Source organism: Gambusia affinis, linkage group LG15, assembly GCF_019740435.1.
Source record: "Gambusia affinis linkage group LG15, SWU_Gaff_1.0, whole genome shotgun sequence".
Lineage (NCBI taxonomy): Eukaryota > Metazoa > Chordata > Actinopteri > Cyprinodontiformes > Poeciliidae > Gambusia > Gambusia affinis.
The window spans coordinates 26873122-26894547 of record NC_057882.1 but is presented as its reverse complement, the minus strand read 5'-3'; the positions used below and the strand labels follow the sequence as shown (position 1 = coordinate 26894547).

Genomic DNA, 21426 nt, shown 5'->3' with positions numbered 1-21426 from the left:
ATCCACTGGTTATCACATAACGACTGCAGGAGCCACAACTACTTACTACCAAAGAATTATGTGGTTGAAGGCAAAGGGGAGAAGTGAAGAACCACAGAAACGGATTGGTTTGGCTGAACCTTCAGACAGAGGTGAAGCAGCGTTTCCAAAGCAACGAGTTTCTCAAGAGCCACACCTCATTGGACCAAATTAACATCTGTCACTACATTTTCTTTTTTAAATGTCGCTAGCTGACGTCTTTGGCATAAAAATGTCCTTTATTTTCATAGTCACACAGACTTGCTGTTGTAACCCAGAAAAGACTTTGGGATTAGTTACAGTTTAAGCACTTTGATGGGATAATGGCGGACATTTTGTGTTAGCATTAGCGCCATTACTTGCGTCTACATAGCGCCTTCTCTTAACAGAGGAAGTCTGCTAACATTTCAAAATAAGAGCATCTGTTTTAGTAGCAAACAGTAGCCATTTTTCAGGCGTTTATAAGTAGAAAGGGATGTTGATACTTGGAAACAAAATCCATTTTAGTTCCTGAAATGATGTGAGACTAAGAAAAATAGTAAAATTGTAGCTTTTTCTGAAAAGAAGTTGAACCCTCAGCTTCTCATTTTGTTGCTCAACTTTTTAATAATGATGATCATTTTTGGACAAATTTCTGCAGTGGGATCTGACCAATCAGTGTTTGCTCTTGAGAGACAATGTCACTCAGAAACGCCACTAGGAGTCTGCAGAGGGCGTCGCCTCCCTTCAGATGGTGGTGTCATAGGGCAGGTGAGGCACTGCCACTCCAGGCCTCCAGGGGGCGTAACTCTGCGTGTGGCCTGACGGTATCAGACCCAGCAGCTCTTTGGATCTGCTCGGCCACCGCCGACCCCATCGGCGGCTGACGTGACCCCGGCTGCGGCTTCGCCTGGAGGCGTGGCCTAAAAGCGCGGCCGTTTGGGGCCACAGTGGGTCCGTGAACCCGCCGGCTCCGGGCTGCTGGAACGGGAAGCGCGGCCTGCGTCTCAGAGGGCGCACTCCCCGGTAGCTGTTGGGGCTGATGTGGCTCTCCAGCGACGGCCCCAGCAAGCTGAGGCTGGTTCTGTCAGTGAATGAGTCCGTCCGGTCTTCGTAGGCGAGGTCCGCTGGAGCCGAGCACTGCTGCAGCGGCCAGCCGCCGCGGCTTTTTCCTCCCACGTCTGCGGCGCTGCCTCCCTCGCCTCCGTCTCGCTCTACTCTCATGGCTTCATCTTCTTCCTCCTCTTCTTCCTGCTCCTCCTCCTCCACCTCAGTGACCTCCTCCTCCACCACCGGCTCCTCCGCCCCGCCCTCCTCTTCGTCCTCCGCGCTGGCGGGCGGCGGGGAGCGGGGGTCGCGCAGGAACACCACTATGACAGTTATGTTGTCGCTGGAGCCTGCGTCTCGGGCGGAGGCCACCAGCTTGTGGGCCACCATGGTGGTGTCGCCGGAGTTTTCCTGCAGATGGTCGCTGACGACGCGCACCGCCTCGTCGGGACTCACCGTGTCCCAGAACCCGTCGCAGGCCAGGATCAGGTAATCCTCTGAACCGTCCAATGGGAAGATGCCGTGGTCGGCGTCCCCACAGATGTACGGCTTGTGCTCTGAGTCACCTGTCAAAACAATCAGGTTATATTATATTATATTATATTATATTATTGCCTACAAGACTTTTTTGATTGCCTGACACTTAACGCATGTTAGGTCAAATAATCAGGTTTTCTGTTGAGTTGCACTGAAACCTGGAGCCTCCATTTGTAATAATTAAACCATTAAAATAGGCTTTTATTTTGAAAAGGTTCCATGAACTCTATTTTGAAAGGGCAAAATGATTTCTTTTGTTTACTGAGTTTAGAGCCAGAACTGAAATGAAACCTGCTTTTGCAACAGGCTCCAATCACACAACAGATTTTCAACTGAAATCCGATTTGATTTTTTGGTCATTCATATCATTCAACATGATATTGTCATTTTAATTTATCGACTTTATCATTTCTTCCTGCCTTTTTCTCTGTCTATTGATGACTAACCCCAACCCTCTCCACTGAGAGAACTGGGCATTTCGTTATTGCCCAGTTCTCTCTACACGATCTTAAAATTGTCGGCTGATTGTCGCCTCATTTTCAAAACCTGAGAGACTAGCAGATAAAAATCATAGGTGTATCGAGTTCGATCGGGTTCAACCGTGCAGAGTGTGTCCATCCAACCCACCACAAGAACTGATTTCCCTCACCGACATTCAGATTTCAGACAGAAAATCCTGTCAAAACTACATGACACGTGAATTTAGAGTGAACTAACATGGATGCAATAGCGATAGTTTATAGCTTACTTTAAGCAATAAAAGATGCAACAAAAAGAAAAGGCGTTGGATAAGCAATCCGCTCCAATTGCTCTCCTGGTCATTTCTGTCAATATTTCTCTCACAAAATGTTGAATAACATTAATGCTGTTTCCACATATCATCTCTGATGTCCGATGGACTTTGGGTTGCTCAGCTGTTTGGGATTCCCTCCATGTTTCCCCTCAGAAAACGCGGAGGGGAATCCGTGTTTTCTGACTGGCTACCTGTCACATTCAACAGGCTGCGCTAAGCTCCCAGTTGGGGAAAACCCCAAACGCTGCAGTGATAAACTGACTAAGACAATCCAATAGGTTGAACATGCCTGATTAAGATCGGAGCGGCCGCGACGTTCTACCGACTGGACCCGATCAGTCGGAACACACCAGACACTAGAGGGCTTGAGGGAAGAGTGAACTATTGGATCAGGGTATCAGATATCTGAATCTAATGATTACTGAAGGTCAATATAGAATACAGACTTCATAATCTGCACTCTTTTGGTTGAATACAGTTTTTATTAACACTTTGGTTTTATGTTGTTTAGTTTTTATTCAACTGTATTTTTTGTTAATGGAGACTGAGCATCCATTTTGGTTTTGGTTGGGTTGTTCACCAGTCCCAGTGTTAAATGTTCTTTTGAAAATAAAGTTTATCTATTTTTGGCAAGATGTCACTTGCATTATGTCATTTCCATTAAATCAGTTTAAAATGGTCTTCAAACAATATTATCGTTTATCGCAATAATTTTTGAGAAAATTAATTGCTCAGCAAAATTAGTTATGGTGACAGGCCTAATTTCAGTTTAAATGAAAATCTTTCAATCTTTAGGGTTAGACTGATGGCAGCAAAGTCTGCTATTCCTTCCTGGCAGTTTTCTTATTTGTACTTTGACATGTTTTTTTGTTTTTTTTGTTTTTTGTTTACCCCACCAGGGGGTCTATTGTGGGCTCTAGAGCCCCTTTATACACAAGTATTGTACTTTGACATTTGAGGTGAAGAGTATTGCCTTCCCACAATGCACTGCAGGAACTTCACTGTACCTATTGCTCTGGAAACAGACAGACTCCCGTTGACCCTCCATGTGCCAAACCAAATCACACATCCTCCCAAAGCCTCGATCCTCTGCTTCTCGTCCTGCAAACAAAGAGATGCTCATCATCTGCAGAACGGCAATCTGAGATTTCTTCATCTGCCTCGTTAAGCACTTAAAGGAACGGTCCACTCAAAACATTGACATTTTTTGGGTTGGGGTCAGACAGCGCTTCTGTTTCTGTACTGAAAATACAAAGTGTAATTTTTAAAATGGAAAGATGCCAAGAAAACCTAGATGATAGATGTCTGAAAATAAAGAATAATGGGGCTGAAAAAGAATTATTTTTTATTCTAGATATCTGGAGAGTTTTGCAAATAACTTAAACTTTAAGAGAAAACCTGGAAGCCATGTTACTTCAAAGTTGTGTTTGTTTTGACAGGTAATTTTGTAGGCGTTAGCTGAGAATATATTTCTAAACATTATTTATTTCCATAAAATATATATAAGAATTTGTTCAGCTAACAGACTTGGGTAGTGTTGGCCACAGTGTAACACTTCTGTGTGTTATTTTCTATAGAACCTGGTGGCTTTTTCATGGTCTATAAACAGTGAGCTGACTGTTTACAGACTGTTTCTCCCAGCACAGCAAAAGGAGCAGCAGCTGCTTTTCAGACCTTTATGGAGGAAAACATGATTGTTGGATAGGATCAGATTCATGTTTGTTTTGGCCGATCATCCAGATTTATTGTGACCGTAACTCAACAGCTGATACTGAGCACTAAGAACAGAATTAGAGGAAAGCTCTGCTGCCAATATCCTGTTAAAAATAAGGCAGTATAATGCAAACTGAACCAGCCAGTCGCTGAATGTTATTCTATTATTTAGGGTTCAGAAACTTCAACCAGATCCCAAATAAAAAAACTGGAATATAAAAACAGAGAAAAAGATGAACAATTATGCTTCTTTGAACAGGTCAAGATCTGTCTATGGTCTATTCAAAACCCGTTCATTATATTTTTAGACTAAATTACTTTTAGATAATCAGGTTTTAGTCTGAGCTGTTTTAGGGTCTCTGTCCCTTTAAATTCAGACAAGCTGCTGCTGGCCACGCCCCGAACTCAACGTTTACAAATTATACAACAGTACATCTTTGAAAAGCATCAGTGGAGCGTCCTGCACAACCAATCCAGTATGCAGTAAGTCAACAACTAAACTCTTTTCCAGCAGCCATTGTACAGTGGGAAAACCAGCTGACCAACCGCTGGAAATCAGGCTTAAACTAGGTTGCTAGGTAACGGGGCTGGAAACCAGCTGTGGTTGCTAGGTAACGGAATATGACTTAACAATGGAAAGTTTTTGATCTGTTTCATTTTCCAGACACCAAAACAAACTTTTTGCCAAAAAACATCAGTGTTTTTTTAAAACCTAAAATGGAGAAACAAAAACATGGAAGAAATAAATTTTGCATCTAAGGTTCCAACTTATCTGCGTTCCCAGACATTATTCTACCGTTCATGACTGACTTTCCCCTGACAACCACTGGACATTTTCCTTTAGCAGCAGCTCTTTGCTAAGTTAACAGAAAACCGATTTGCTTGTTCTGTGAAGGAAGAGACGTGTGTCACCTCTCTGTCTGGTTTGTGTGGCTTCATCAGCTCCACCACCTGCCCTCTCCGCACCAGGATCACCTGGGAGTCTCCCAGCCAGGCGACATGCAGCGTCCGGCCTCGCAGGAACGTCACCACCCCGGTGGTTCCACAGCGCAGGTGCTGCCGCAGACACACAGGAGAACTGGGTTTGCAACCAAATTATGACTTAATCATCTCTAATGAATAAATTTAAGCAGTAAAACACGACACATTCAAAACCAGGGCTGAAACGATTCATCAAATTAATCATGATAAATCGATGGTCAACTAATTTACTATCGATTAATAAACTGGAATCCAAAGAAAAAAACTCAGCAGTTATTAAACCAAAACTGTAGAAACAATCTATGCATTTTGTATTTAAGATGAAAAACTTTATTTGTAAATATCCCTTATCCAGAACTCTAGGGTCAGTTTTAGCTTCACCAAGTTCAAACTCTGTAAAAGAAAATAAATCTATTAATCTCCCATTGCTATAAAATTATTAAAGAAAATAATCCCCAGATTATAAATGCAGCATGTTGAACTTTTCTCATGTTTGGAGGATTTTAAGATTCAGGTTCATCGTTTGCTATAAATGATCAAAAGCTGTCGTTACATTTTAAGGCAATAAAATGTTCATTTTCTCAGTAAAAAAAATTGTTTTTTTTGCATCTTTTAACGTATTTCTAATATTGAAGCAAAACATTGGAATGAAAAATCTGCCGAATTTTTTATCCATTAATCGTCAGAATAATCGATTACTAAAATAACCGTTAGCTGCAGATGAGACAACACTATAAAAAATAAAAACATTGTTGTGAGTAAAAGCCGACGGAGTTCTGAGGGAGGACGGGTCGGGGTTAAAGGTTAGGGTGGGGGCACCTCTCGTGAGGCTTTCTTCACAAAGCGCTCGTCCGTCAGCTTGAAGGCGCGGCACAGAGCGTCGCTGGGATCCTGGCTGAAGGATTCCTGGTGGAACAGGTTGACATGAAGGTGGTTGGCAGCATAAATAGCAGCGTCCACGCCGCCGTGTCCGTCAAACACAGCAAAGAACGCCTGTTCCTCTTGATCCTGGGAGACAAAACAGAGAAAAGCTTCAGCTCTGACATTCATTCAATAAGTTTTTCACTGTGGGAAAAGTAGCAGCAGAGGCAGACGCCATGCTGACCTGCAGCTTTAATACCGCGGCACCTATAGACACTGATCCTAAAATAGCCTCTACAGACACCTGGTGGTTAAGGTGTAGCATTTCTATAGAGCTGCAGCTCTGTAGAAATGCTACACGGAGCGACTGGCTTTGCTAACGTGCCGCTCGGATCAACACCTGACTTCATATCGTGGCTTTGTCTTTTTCCCATCATGAAAACAAATATGCACCTGGGGTCGGGTGCATTGTGTGATGGGTGGCGGCCGAGGGAGGGGGCCCTGGCGGTTCGATCCTTGGTTGCAGAAGCTCTTGGGACGTGAAATGTCACCTCCCTGGTGGGGAAGGAGCCGGAGCTAGTGTGTGAGGCTGAGAGGTTCTGGCTAGAAATAGTCGGTCTCACCTGGACGCATGGCTCTGGTTCTGGAACCAGTCTCCTTGAGAGGGGCTGGACATACTTCCACTCTGGTGTTGCCCAGGATGAGAGGCGTCGGGCAGGAGTGGGCATTCCTGTTGCTCCCTATCTCGGCGCCTGTACGTTGGGGTTTACCCCGGTGAACGGGGATGATGTGCTGCTGACCTCAACTCGGGATGTTGTGGGCCGGTGGGCAGAATACTTTGAAGACCTCCTCAATCCCACCAACATGCCTTCTATTTTGGAAGCTGAGCCTGGAGACTCTGGGTTGGGCTCTCCAATCTCTGGGGTCGAGGTCGCCGAGGTGGTCAAAAAGCTCCTCGGTGGTCAAAAAGCTCCTCGGTGGCAGGGCCCTGGGGGGGGATGAGATCTGCCCGGAGTTCCTTAAGGCTCTGGATGTTGTAGGGTTGTGTTGGTTAACGCGACTCTGCAATATCGCATGGACATCGGGAGCAGTTCCCCTGGATTGGCAGACTGGGGTGGTGGTCCCCCTGTTCAAAAAGGGGGACCAGAGGGTGTGCTCCAATTACAGGGGGGTCACACTCTTAAGCCTCCCTGGCAAGGTCTATTCGGGGGTTCTGGAGAGGAGGGTCCGTCGGATTGTTGAACCTCAGATTCAGGAAGAGCAGTGTGGTTCTGGTTCTGGTTCTGGAACACTGGACCAGCTCTACACCCTCAGCAGGTCCTGGAAGGTTCTGGGAGTTCGCCCAACCAGTCTACATGTGTTTTGTGGACTTGGAGAAGGCGTTCGACCGTGTCCCTCGGGGAACCCTGTGGGGGGTTCTCCGGGAGTATGGGGTACCGGGCTCCTTGATACGGGCTGTCAGGTCCCTGTAGGACCGGTGTCAGAGTCTGGTCCACATTGCCAGCAGTAAGTCGGGCTCGTTTCCGGTGAGAGTTGGACTCTGCCAGGGCTGCCCTTTGTCATCGATTCTGTTCATTACTTTTATGGACAGAATCTCTGGACCAGCCAAGGTGTTGAGGGGATCCGTTTTGGTGGCCTTAGGATCAAATCTCTGCTTTTTGCGGATGATGTGGTCCTTTTGGCTTCATCAGGTCGTGATCTGCAGCTCTCGCTGGAGCGGTTCGCAGCCGAGTGTGAAGCGGCTGGGATGGCGATCAGTGCCTCCAAATCCGAGGCCATGGTCTTGAGCCGGAAAAGGGTAGAGTGCCTTCTCCGGGTCAGGGGGGGTGTCCTGCCCCAAGTGGAGGAGTTCAAGTATCTCAGGATCTTGTTCACCAATGGGGGAAGAAGGGAGCGGGAGATCGACAGGCGGATTGGTGCAGCGTCTGCAGTCAAGCGGGCGCTGTACCGGTCCGTTGTGGTGAAGAGAGAGCTGTGCCAAAAAGCAAAGCTCTCGATTTACCGGTCGATCTACGTTCCCACCCTCATCTATGGTCATGAGCTTTGGGTCATGACCGAAAAACAAGATCGCGGATACAAGCGGCCCAAATGGGTCATCCAGGAGGGACTCAGAGTAGAGCTGCTGCTCCTTCACATCGAGAGGGGCCAGTTGAGGAGCATCTGGTCAGGATGCCTCCTGGACGCCTCCCTGGTGAGGAGTTCATGTCCCACCAGGAGGAGGGGAAACCCAGGACACGCTGGAGGGACGATGTCTCTCTGCTGGCCTGGGAACGCCTTGGGATTCCTGGAGGATTCCTGGAAGAGACTTGGGGAGGGAAGACTGGGCCTCCATTCTGAAGCTGCTGACCCCGCGACCCGACCCGGATAAACAGAAGTAAATGGATGAATGAATGGAAAACAAATATCTGCATGTTTGTTGATATGTAAATGTTGATATGTAAATGATGAAAAAAGAATTCAACAAGATCAGTTATTTAATTTTTCCTTTTAAAATCCAAGTGAAAAACAAACAAATCTGTTGGCAGGAAAAATCAAGATGTATTAAACTGCCTGCATGAATGATTGAGTATTAAAAATGTATTGGCTAATTTCTGTAAAAGTGTCAGATTTGGAAAAACAAATTTGTTCAGAGAAATGTTTTGGATTTTCATTTTGTTTTTGCTCTGATCAGTTTGTGAATTTTATTGCTATTTATGTTTTACTAACTATGTTTCTCTAGTTTTAGTGCAGCACATCTGAATCCAGACAAAACCAACAAGTAACGTTTTAGCAGCTTATAACATTTGATAAATAAATATCCTCTGAAAATCATTAAGGAAATGGACTTGCATAAATAAATTTTACCTGAATGTTGAAGAGTGTATTGAAGTCGGGGATGATGACGTGCTTGTCCTCCATCTTGCGCCTCATGTTCTTGATGGCGTGGATGGACGTTTCGTAGTACGGCTGCGGGCGGCGGCGGAACGGCAGCTCCTTCTGCCACAGGCAGCAAATCTCAAACAGTCTGTTAAACACCAACCGCGCCATCTTCACCGACTCCATCTCTGCAACCAACACACAACCAATCAGGAAAAGATTTTTCTCCTCACTTGCAAAATTAAAAAACGCTTAAGATTTTATTCCCATGAAGAAATTTAAAACTTTTCTTTAAAACTCTTTAAACAAAGAGTGTGAAAGCCGTTCAGTTATTTTACTAAGTCTTAATTCTGTTTTTAGTAGTTTCATTTTGTGTATTTAAGATTGGAAAAGTCTGAGTGGAGCTGTGATAAACGAAGCAGGACGAGTTTCCAAATGAGTCTCCTGTATTTGAATAGCAGGAGGAGGGAAAGAAAACATCAACAGTTGTTGCTTTTTGGCATCTTTGGCTCTCCATAGAGGCTGTTTAGTTTGAGGCGTTTGTACCAGAGGAGCCAATAATTGCATTTTGATTATTGGTAAACAATCAAATGCACATCTATAATTTAGATAATTAATTTTGCAAAAATTGAGACTGTGCACAATAATTTACTAGTCTGAAGCCTCCAGGCTTTGCAGCAAAATCACTTTTGACCTGTTTTTGGATCATTTTAAAACTTTTTGGCCTATGGCTCTGCTCCTTTTCATCACAGAAATAAATGATTGTGTTGGAACTGCTTGAACCGACATAAACACCTAAATTATAACAAATAAATATTGTATATATAATTAAATATTCTATAAATAAATAGAAGTCATAAACCAGATGTGACTCTGAACTATGAAAAAAAAATTCACATTTTTCACACATTAAATCTTCAAACCCAAAAATCTGATTAATCAATAAAATTTGATTTTGATTAATCAGCATATAGGAAGCTGCAGACAAATAAAAAAGTCATGAGTTGCAGATTTGTACTTAATATCAACATATTCATTTTTTATTATTTATGTTCTGTTGGTTTTTGGCATTAAATTCGAATGAAACTGAAGTTTCTGGTTAGAAAGAATCAACATTTATTTTTTTAAGTGTTTGCAACTACAGAGAGAACAACGTTACATAATAGTTTGCATTTTCATTTTGAAGATTACGGATTACAGGTGTTGAATTTTAAATATTACGTAAGAGAAACAAAACAGATTAATACATTAATGTGAGTAAAATATTCGCTGATCTAAACCACAATCGAGGGCTGTCTGGCTGTGACTGAGCTTCTTATCGCCCTCTAGTGGTCAAATCCGTCCTATTGCACCCAGAGAGGAGAAGTGGGACGCAGCCCTGGAGGTTTGTGGCTGAGTGTGAGGGACGAACTGAGAGGGAGACCTAATTTGTTTGAGAAAGCGATTCCCCGGCGACTCACGTGGCAACGGGTCGGCACCGTCTTCTACGGCCTTGTTGAGGTTCTGGATGGACAGATCAGACTGGAGCAGGCTGTCTGCGGTGGCGCGGGCCAGGGCGGCCGCCAGCGAGCAGGGGCAGTTACTGTGGAGAGACAGGTTGCAATCAATCAATCAATCAATCAATGGAGTTTATTGGTGCGGTATTGATCACATCAGAATGTGGAATCCATTTACCTTCAATCTTGGCTTAAACCATTAATCACATTAATTGATTATTGAAATAATCATCAACTAATTTAGTCAATGATTGATCAATAATTGGACAAATCGACATTCTCCTGCTGCTGCTGCCGTTCTGACTAAAACCAGGCAGATAAACCGCATCAGATCTGAAGTCCTTAAACTTATAAGACGTAGATAAGTTGGTAAAAGATTTTGAGTCTAAAGTTTCAGATTTCATTGATTCCATTGCCCCAATTAAAATGAAGGTTGTGTCTGGTAAGAAGAAATCTCCACGGAGAAATGCACAAACAGTTCGATCTGCAAGACAACGAAATGGTGTAAACTTCACATTCATTATGACATCTATAAAGAAAATCTACGTTACTATCATTTAACACTCAAACATGCAAGACAGGCTTTCTTTGCAGATGTCATAAACAAAAACATTAACAATGCTCCAGTTTTATTAGCAACAGTTGACAGGCTCACAAACCCTCCTATCACGTTACCACCTGAATTTCAGTCTATTGCCGCCTGCAACCAGTTTTCCAGTTTCTTTTCAGAGAAAATTAAAAATATCAGAGGATTAATCTGCACATCCACTATAAAGTCAGAACCAACACTGAACCAAAACAAAACAAATACAGGAAAAATGACCCAATTTCAACTACTTAGTTATAAAACCCTAGAGCAGTGTTTCCCAATTCCAGTCCTCAGGCCCCCCTGCCTGCATGTTTTAGGTGTTTCCCTTCTGCCACACCTGGATTGAATCTTTGGGTGATTAACAGGCTCCTGCAGTATTTGGTGGCTGCAGAAGATGTCATGCAATCATTTGAATCAGCTGTTCTGGTATTGAGGACTGGAATTGGGAAACACTGGTCTAGAGGAAATTAGAAGTCAACTCAGCTCCAGTTCCTGCTGTCTGGATGTTCTAGATCTATAACTCTAGAACATTTCTTTAAGAAAGTTCTGCCTGTTGTTGCTACTGATCTGATCCAAATAGTAACTCATCGTTTCTCATCAGGCTTTGAAAACAGCAGTAATCAAACCACTGATAAAAAAGAACAATCTAGACAACTCACTACTGCAGAATTACAGGCCGACCTCTGACCTCTGATTCATCAGTAAAGTTATTGAAAAAGCTGTTTAAACAGTTAAACAGCTTCCTAACTAAACCAACTGCTTTGACTCCTTCCAGTCTGGTTTCCATGGTTACCACAGCACAGAGACTGGCCTAGTCAAAGTGTTCAATGACATCCATATAAATACGGACTGTGGGAGAACCACAGTTCTGGTTCTGGTTCTGTTGGACCTCAGTGTCGACCAGGACATTTTACTGAATGGACTGGAGAGTTGGGTCGGACTCTCCGGTCCAGAGATTAACTGGTTTGAATCTTACATAAAGAACAGGGATTTCTTTGTTTCAATTGGAAACTTCTCATCAAAGAGGTCAAAGGTCACATGTGGGGTACCCCAAGGTTCAATCCTAGTATCCCTCTTATTCAATATTTATATGCTCCCACTGGCTCAGGTTATAACAGGAAATAATATCAGCTACCATAACTATGCAAATGACACACAGCTCTACATTATGATGTCACCAGGTGACCTTTGACCCCATCCAATCACTGAACAGATGCTTAGAACAGATAAATGTGTGGATGAGACAAAACTGAAGTTATTATTTTTGGACATAAAGAGGATCTAGAGCTATAGATCTAGAGCTATAGATTTAGAGTTATAGATCTAGAGCTATAGATCTAGAGTCAGTGCACAGCTTCAGTTATTACAACTAAAAACCAGCGATCAGCCTGAAACCTGGGAGTAGTGATGGACTCTGACCTGAACATTCAGAGCCACATAAAGACAGTTACAAAGTCGGCCTTCTATCACCTGAAGAACATTTCCAGGATTAAAGGACTAATGTCTCAGCCAGATCTAGAGAAACTCATCCATGCGTTTATCTTCAGTCGTATTGATTATTGTAACGGCGTCTTCACAGGTCTGTCCAACAAATCAATCAAACAGCTACAGCTGATCCAGAATGCTGCTGCTGGAGTTCTGACTAAAACCAGGAAGATAGAACACATAACACCAGTTTTAAAGTCCCTCCACTGGCTCCCTGTAGATCAAAGAATAGACTTTAAAATACTGTTGTTAGTTTATAAATCACTGAATGGTTTAGCACCACAATACATTAAAGATCTGCTGCTGTTGTATCAACCTTCCAGAACTCTCAGGTTCTGGTTCTGGTTCTGCTCTGCATCCCCAGAACCAGAACCAAACGAGGAGAAGCAGCATTCAGCATCTATGCACCACAAATCTGGAACAAACTTCCAGAAAACTGTAAAACAGCTGAAACACTGACTTCCTTTAAATCTCAACTAAAAACCCAACTTGTTTAGAGTTTTATTAGAAACGTAATCAGTTATAAATTTATTGATGGATCTTGACTTAATGTCAGGGTTAGTTTTTTAGTTGTTGATTCTATGTTGCATTGTGTTTCTGTGTTTGATTTGATGTAAAGCTCTTTGAAATGCCTTGATGCTGAAATGTGCTACTAATAAAATTTTATTTGATAAAAATGGTTAAAACTGTGAAACAAAGTTAGTATTGCCTTATTGCTATAGCAACAATGAAACTGCAAACTTCCGTTTCCTTGAGCTGCTCGGTTCAGCTCATAAACAATTATTGGCAACTCGCTTGTTGCTGGATGCCATCGATTTATTTTGAACGTTAATATTTACACTCCAACAAAACAAAACAAAATTAAATAGACAAAAACATGAAACTATTTTAATATCATCTGGTTCAAGTTAACAAACACAACATTATCAAAACCTCAAATATTTTCTGACATGTTTTGGTCTATAGTCCTCTTGACAAGATGCTAGAGAAAATTTTCCTGGAATCTTTTTTACACAGAGCTGCCCTTCCTCCACCTATTGCTGCATTGTGGTGGTCAGCTGCCTGAAGAAAATCTACATATTTCATTTACAATAAAGTCAAATGAATCCCTCCGTCCAATAATTGCCTGAATCGGCTCGTCTTTGCAGGTCTGCGGGGCTAGACTCTTGGGCGAGGGGCGGGGAACACCCTGGGCAGACTGCCACGACAAAATCAGTTGCTTGGAAACGTTTCTGTCACAAAGACTGGACAGGCATGGAGAGGAACCAGATGTTTCAAAGCAAAGAGCAACATTTCTGGCAACAGACTCACTCTGAAGGCAAATGTTGGTAGATTAACGGCCTCCGAATGGAAATTAGCCACATTGCCCTCAACAGGAAACATAAGATCACGTCTTTAATCAGCACTTCCTCTTTAGTTCATTCTGGTTCATATTTATTGAAACCCAGGCCAGTAGAATCCTCAAAGGCTGCATTCCATTTAATTTCCAAATAATAAATGAACATGCTTTTTCTGAGCACAACACTTTGTAATTCTGCTGCATCCATTGTGAAAGGCCTTCAGTGGTTCATGCATCACGAGTTTAATTAATGAAAACTCTCACAGCGCTAAGCCTCAACATCTGTAAGGAACTCAAGTCTGCATGTTTCTGCCAACACAGACGACCGAATGAGCTCATTTCATCCATAACGCTGGAATCGTTAAAATACGCAGATGCTTTTAAATAAGACGGGAAGGTCAGACGTAATCGTTAGCATAAATAAATATTTATTATTAGCATGGGCTTGAGTGGAGTATTCAAGAGTATTTACAACATACCTGAAGCTGATCACCATCAGACCGATTGTATTTTGAAGCATGTGATAGAAATGTTCATGTATGACTCAGACTCAAGCTAACAGCTATTTGAAGTCAAGATATAAACTAGTGAGTGAAGCTAACATTTGCTCAGAGTGAAATTAAATGTTTATAGACAAGCTATGCTAGCAGCACAACGCAGTTAAGCTAACAGCAGCACAAAGTTAAGCCAACAGTGACTCAATTTTAAGACAACTCCTATTTAAAAGCTTAAAGTCAAACAATCAGCTACTGAAACTTAGACCAAGAGATGCTCAATATGAAAGTAGCGGCTAATCAAAGTTCCTGCTCCTCTCCTTCTGTCAACACATTGCAGCGTTTGGAAAAGTTTACAGAAAATGTTCTTATTTCCATGGAAATTGCAGCAACTACAAATAACCTGAAGATCAACAGACAGAAATAATTAACCTTTTCATGCCTAATGGTCCCTACAGTGGACAGCTACGTAAAAGCCATTTTCTTGTGCTTCTTGTGTATTTTTATGACATAAATGCAAACAGACCAATGAAGTGGACACTAATGCATCATAAAATACACCATCAGCTACTGGCCACCAGCTGCAAATACAAGAAATATTTTTTGTTAAATCCAATATGGCCGACAGACAAAAAAACATGCCGACCGACCCGATCTCTCCTTCTACTGTAGACGACTTTACAGGTGAAAGAAATATTGTGACATCACATAACCCTTAAAGAACTGTTTCATATTTAGTCAAAATAACTATAGCAAAACTAACATAAGACTCCAGTAACGTAATTATATGAATAACATTCAGTGAGTTTCATGTTCTTAATGTCTGATTTGCCATAATTATTTGTAAAATTCATCATCGCCAACAGGGCGGCGACAGGAGAGAGAAGGTTTTCTGTCAAGGCGGCAGCTCCGCCCAATTAGCCCCGCCCCTTTATCTATCCAATTTTAAAGGGATTGATCAATATTTCATTCATTACAAGTCTAATCTGCTCCAAGCTAACGGTTCATTCTGCGTCTAAAGGACCTCAGGGTTTCGGCTGCCCTGCAGTTTTCTCGAAGTTTGTTCCAGATGTGTGGTGCATAGACACTGAAAGCTGCTTCTCCATGTTTGGTTCTGGTTCTGGATGCAGACCACCATCACTGTCTGCAGTCTCAGAAAAACGCTGCGCTGCTTTTCTGACTCATCTAAGGAGTTTTTATGAACATAAAGCATGTTAATAAGAATATGAATATTTATTATATTTAGATGGAGAGTTGGAGCCAAGCTGCAGTGACGGATGTTGAAGTTCTGGTACTGTCAGGTCCTTGAATTTATTCTCAAACTGGGTCAAGGGCTGGCAGCGGAGCATGTGCCCCCGTAATGCGGTTACCATGGCGATCTCCAGAGAAAAGTTGTGCTTGAAGAAACGTCCGCTCCGAAATACCGTGTTCTGATTCTGAGACAAACATCACAGTTCAGAGGAAAAGCTTCGCCGTCATGTTTTTATTTTATTTTTAGATTTTTTTAGGTTGAGGATTATTCATGACAACAAGATCAAATATTCTCAGTCACTTTATCCAGAACCAGTTCAGTTTCATCCAAACTAAACCGGATTGATCGGAACCACAGGTTGATGAAAATACATCATACAATTTATTTTGATAAATTTATTGACTTCAAGAATTTAAATGTAAATGTTTTCTGGTTGAATTTGCGGGTGAATCGTTTTGTTGATTTGATTTCAAGTCTTTCATTATTAGACAGAAAAACTAAACGGCATAAATAAGAAATATGAAACACTTTTATCCGCAAAATTGATTATTAAATGTACAACTGATAATTCTCAGGATCTGTTGAAGTGTCATTAACTGTAGCTGGCTCTGTAAAATATTCATAATCTGTAATTATAATTAATGGGATTTTATGGGTTAAATTTTATTCTGACAACTTGGAGCTAAAACCCAAAGTCCCTGGATTAAAAAAAACTATGGAACATGATGAGATTATTTCCATTTAAACTGCTAAAATATTCTGATGTCTTACCAAAATATAAACTCTGCAGACGGTGGAGCCACTTTTATTACTCCTCCATGTTTCCATTCATAGAAACGCTGCATGTTCCCTTGTTTCACCACAGGGGTGTGGAGATCGAGCCGACTGCTCCGATTGGCCGCCGGCCGCCAAGGAGACGACGCGGCGCTCCAATGGCGGCTTCGCAGGCCGCAGCATCACAGTGAGGTCATGTGGAGCGGAGGAGGATTACAGAGGAGCTTAATCTCCAACTGGTTCAACTGGAAACCAGCCGGAGCGATCAGACCTTCCACTGCTCTGGTGTTTTCAGAGAAAACAGAACTGCAAACATGGCAGATCCACAGCAGCAACACAAACACATCATAAATAACAGCAGCACAAACATGCTTCCTTTGTTTTCAGCTCAACTCAGTCATTTGAGGTTTTGAAGGAAGATTTTCCAGCCATTTCCTCAAACTTTCAATTTATGTTTTGCCAAATTTAATGAAGCTTCATAAAGTTCATCTCAGAACATTTTGTCTAGAATTTTTCATTTTGCTGTTTACTGTAAATGTTGTTATAAATTCATGTAAAAGCATTCACATGAACTTATAGAAATTATTCTCAGGCCGGAAACTTCAATGCATTAATTTTGATTATTTTAGTCATTTATTAATTTAATGCCTTAAAATTTCAACCCAATTACTACGTTCTTTTTTTCCACAAGCAAAAGTCCTGAGCAGAACCTTTGTATTGTGTTTCTGGTACGCCCGTAAATCTGACGCACCAGAGAGCACGTCTTCTCTTGGCCCAAAAAGGGTTCATTTCTGCTTCAAACGATTTGATTGGAAAACACTCCTGTTGTGTTTAAGATAAGCTAAAAGGAGTTAGCATATCAGCAAAGTTGTGCTACCCTAAAATAGCATCTGAATGCTAACAGGTAGCAGCTAAAATAATGTCAGTGTCCACAGTAGCGGTTAACCCCAATGTAAGCATCCACAACAGTAGCTAATACTAGCATCTGCACTAGCAGCAAATGCTAATGTTAGCATCTACAGTCCACATTTCAGTCGCTTTCTGAGTTAGAGCTTCTGAAACATTTTGCTCCAATCTGATGGATGAATGTTAAAAACTATGAATTTCTGATGTTGAGCTCAGATCCAGTTTTATTCAATAATTTTGCAGCAGAAAGGGGTTTTGAATTGAAAATCTAAATGATCGACCAACACGTATAACTATGTAAAACCTTTTTTCCTCCCCTCCAGGGGGTCTTTTTGTGGCTCTGGTGTCCCTTATATGACAGCAGGCTGACAGGAAGGGGAAAGGAGAGGGAGGAAGACATGCGGCAAATGTTGCCGGGTCCGGGAATCGAACCTGCGACGGCCGTGTCGAGGACTGAAGGCCTCCAAACGTGGGTCGCACTGTCCCCTACGCCACCACAGCACGCCCATGTAAACATTTTTAAAAGCATTTTTGCTAATAGAAAGAGAAAGCCGTTCCCTGACACCACTAAATATAATCCTGTCAAACATTTCTGCTAATTATAAAACAGATCGTTTCATCTGTTAGACTCTCGATGCTCCTCAGATTTTCTTGCAGAAATCTTTTTTTTTTGCATATTTATTCTTGCTGATTATTACATGGTCACAATGAGAAGAACAGCAGCGCAGTAATGATGGATGTTTATGGATCTATTTTAACATTTATTTAGCAAGGGGATTCGACAATAAGACTGAAACAATAATGTCATTAATCAATTATAAAAGTTGATTAATCATTAATCATCCAGACTCCAAAACAGACAATTTTCCATTGTCAGAGTTTTAATCAATTTTTACATAATCACAATATTTGACCTTTTTCTGTTAGCATGTAAAAACTAAAACTGAGCAATATGTAACTAATAACAGCAAATAAAAAGTAGCAAACAAACCTAAACAACTAACTGAATTAGACAAAGTCCCAGCAAAATAAAACTAGAGTAGAATGAGGAGCAAGCGGTTGTGAACTGCAGTCCTGCTCTGCGTAGCCATCGTACCGAGGCTCTGCCTCAACGTGTTAGCAGATGACTCATGCGTGCAGATTTTTCTTCGTCGCTTTCTACAAGCTTCCTCTCTTCTACAGAATTAGCCCCGCAGCGGAGCAGCAAGGTTGTTTCCATCGCAACGCAGAGGAAAGTGACTGACAGTCGGCAGCGACGCTCCTCCTGCTGCCAGATCAGAACAAGCTCCCACTTCATTATTCGAAATATTGAGCCTTTTCTGAGCCAAGTGGAGGTGAGAGAGGAGATCCACGGGAACTCGCTCGGATCCGTTTGGCCGGCGTTCCCCGATCAACGGCATTCCTCAGATCCGGCCTAAAAGGCACCGCTGCCTTTTTTCCAAGCATCAGAGAGAAAAGCTTCAGGCTGTTACCAGCCGTTTTTTCAAGCGTATTTCCAAATGAAATGTTGAATTAGTGTTATGTGAACACAATATTCTCAAGAGGGCATGAGAGGATTATATAACAAACTCTGTGCCAGGAATACCTCAGATTGTGGCATTTTCTGCTCTGACTCCCTTCAAAAAGGTTTTTTAAATGACTTTGATGAATTAATTTGTCTCCTTGGTTCACACACACCATGTGGCGCTTTGGTCTGTTACAAGGCTCTCTGGCATTCGATGGAGAGCAGCAGGGATCTGCTGAAGTCGCCGGAAATCAACAAATAGTTACATCCTTTCTGCAGAGCCGAGGGTAAAACTCTTTGTTTCTTCCCCTCTTTCCGTTTCCACCAGGCTGAGGCGTCCAGATACAAAAAACTGGACGAAAAGCTTTGAGGCTCTTTTAGACAATTATGTCACAGTCATGCAGATCCCATCATCACAGAGATTACAGGGGCAGCATTATGTTTTCCAGGCACAGAAGCCATTTTGCAGCATGTGATGGAGACCAGGGGCTCCATCCCTATTAATCGATATTTATTTATAGAACAGATACTTTTTGATTCATTTCTTTATTTCAGTTGTGTGTTGTGTTAATCGGGGTTTACCTTCCTGTTGTGTCTCCTTAGAAGGGTGGAGCATACCATGTGAGCCAAGAAGGGTAATGCTCTGAAGTTTTATTAAGTTTGATTTAATTTCTTGATTGACTTTAGGGTTAGTTGTTTCTAATTTGCATGCATGTAAATATTTATTTGTGCCATTTATTTTGTGTTGGGTTTGTAAATAATTTATTGTTTTGTCACCCCTTCACCTGGTGTGGGTGGAAGTGGCCAAAAGATAAAGCCAGCTGCTGTGCAGAGGAGAAATGGGTGTTGGTGTATTGGTGACCTGCAGCACCAATAAAACTTATTCCACCAAATCTTGTTGCGTTGCCTCACCTCCTTCTAACGCAGTGCCGCCCTCGGAGAGTGACAGCACAATCAGAGAAATGTTCCACATATCAAATATGACACTTCAAAAACACAAAATCTTACAACTATTTTTGATCCAGTTTTTAAGCAAATATCTTAATTAGCTTGAAATAAGACAAAGCTAACTTACAAGTAACAGGATTTTCAGAAGTTTGTTAATACTGATTTAAAAAGTTCCAGTTCTGCCAGCAGATTATTTCACTTTAAAACATCAGAAAAATGTCAATCTGTCGATTAGAACTTATTTCTCAATATTAAGGAAACTACTCATGTGAAACAAACTCCTGTTTCTTGCTGAAAAGTTACTTGTGATTTAGTTTTCACTTATTTCAGGTGTGATAAAAAAAAGTTACATTAGAAGCAAGTCAAGTACTTCGTGAAGTTTTGTGTTTTTGCAGTGTAAAAGACATTTGACTTCCTGATTTAAGTCCTTGAAATTAAAACTGTCTCTTTAAGAAGCTCCTGCTGTTTCTGAAGTGCCGCCTCCAGGAAGTCATCTCAACATGGCTCCTCTATTAACCCTTTAACGTTTTTACCAGCGTCGCTCTGAGCAGCAGCTCCTAATGAGCTCAGCAGTTCCAGACGTTTGCTAATTGCTGCTGGCTAGTCTGAAGGAGCTGAGTGGGGGAGGAGCTGCACCTCGAAGGCGGGGCTAGGTCCAACCAGCTGAATGGTTGCCATGGAGACTAATGGACTTCTCAAACATGAAAGAATCAAAGCTACACATCAGGGAAAGGCATAAAAATATGATGGAAAATCCAAAAAGTTGATTTTACATAAACGGCAGCAATAAAAGTTCTTCTTGAGCAGCGCCACAAAGACAGTGATTTACAGCGCTAACTCCCACCTACTGGCTCTGATTGGTTGCTTCCAGTTAGCACTGGGAGAAAACTGAGGATACGAAACTTTTCACCAATTATCTGTCACAACCTGGAGACATATCCAACAAATAAGTAAAAAATATTTTCATAAAAGCTACTGCAGCTTTAACATCAGATTTTTATTTATCTTCATTCTTGTTGCTGCTTGAGTTTGGGCAGAGGGGGGCGCTCTAAGCCGGTCCAGATATATCATCCTGGGATTATTGCAATAAACAATGACGTTGTTGTTCTGAGACAATTTTAAACTAATATATTGATGAGATAATAATGCAAGTACAACCTGTCAAAGATCAATAAACTAATTTCTAAAGAAAATGTAATACTGGAACTGGAAAACATTTTAAATACCCAAAAAACACAAACAAACCAAAAGCAAAATGAATTATGAAAGAAGAAAACAGGTCAAACAAAACCTGGGAAAAACTCGCCGATGAGTTCTGGTGCAAAATGTTTGCAACATTTTTTATTGTGAAGATTTTCAACGAAAGTAAAAAGAAATGAAGCAAACCTTCACACTGCACTTGTTGATTAAACATCAGTTGGAAACTATCAGCCTGATTGGAGTTAATCGCGCTAATACGATTAATTGATTAATTGATTATTGCTGCAGGAATTGGTTTGGTCATCAGGCAGGAGCCGGATATCGATTATCGACTATATCAAATTTTTGGCCAGGTGTGTTTGAGAATGGTATTTTGTATTATTTGTTTATATTTGTTTGTTATTAAGTGTTTTTAATAATCTTATGGGGAGGAATTTGTAAAGCTACACAGTCGAGGTTAAAAGCAATAATTTGGGTGATTTAGTGCCCAGCGACAGACTGACCTGTCCAGGTGACTCTGCCTCTCGCCCACAACGTAGCTGGAGAGGCAGCAGCTCCTCCTGACCCCATAGAGACCAGGGTGAACAGAAGATGGACGGATGGATTATTTAGTCATAAAAGGAACTTTATTTTTCCAAGTCTTATTTTCATAAA

General features: G+C 41.8%; 1 protein-coding gene across 2 annotated transcripts in view; it reads right to left on the bottom strand.

The window, feature by feature from the left end:
- Positions 1-601: 601 nt before the first annotated feature.
- Positions 602-21426, bottom strand: part of ppm1e (protein phosphatase, Mg2+/Mn2+ dependent, 1E) — a 43498-nt gene continuing 22673 nt past the window's right edge. For both annotated transcript variants that reach the window (XM_044140528.1, XM_044140529.1), the window contains 6 exons: positions 10246-10367; positions 8774-8973; positions 5888-6076; positions 5000-5143; positions 3382-3475; positions 602-1610 (listed from right to left, as the gene is read on the bottom strand). In XM_044140528.1, the coding sequence (XP_043996463.1) occupies positions 745-1610; positions 3382-3475; positions 5000-5143; positions 5888-6076; positions 8774-8973; positions 10246-10367 (1615 nt within the window). In that variant the 3' untranslated portion in view covers positions 602-744. The remainder of the gene's footprint in view (positions 1611-3381; positions 3476-4999; positions 5144-5887; positions 6077-8773; positions 8974-10245; positions 10368-21426) is intronic.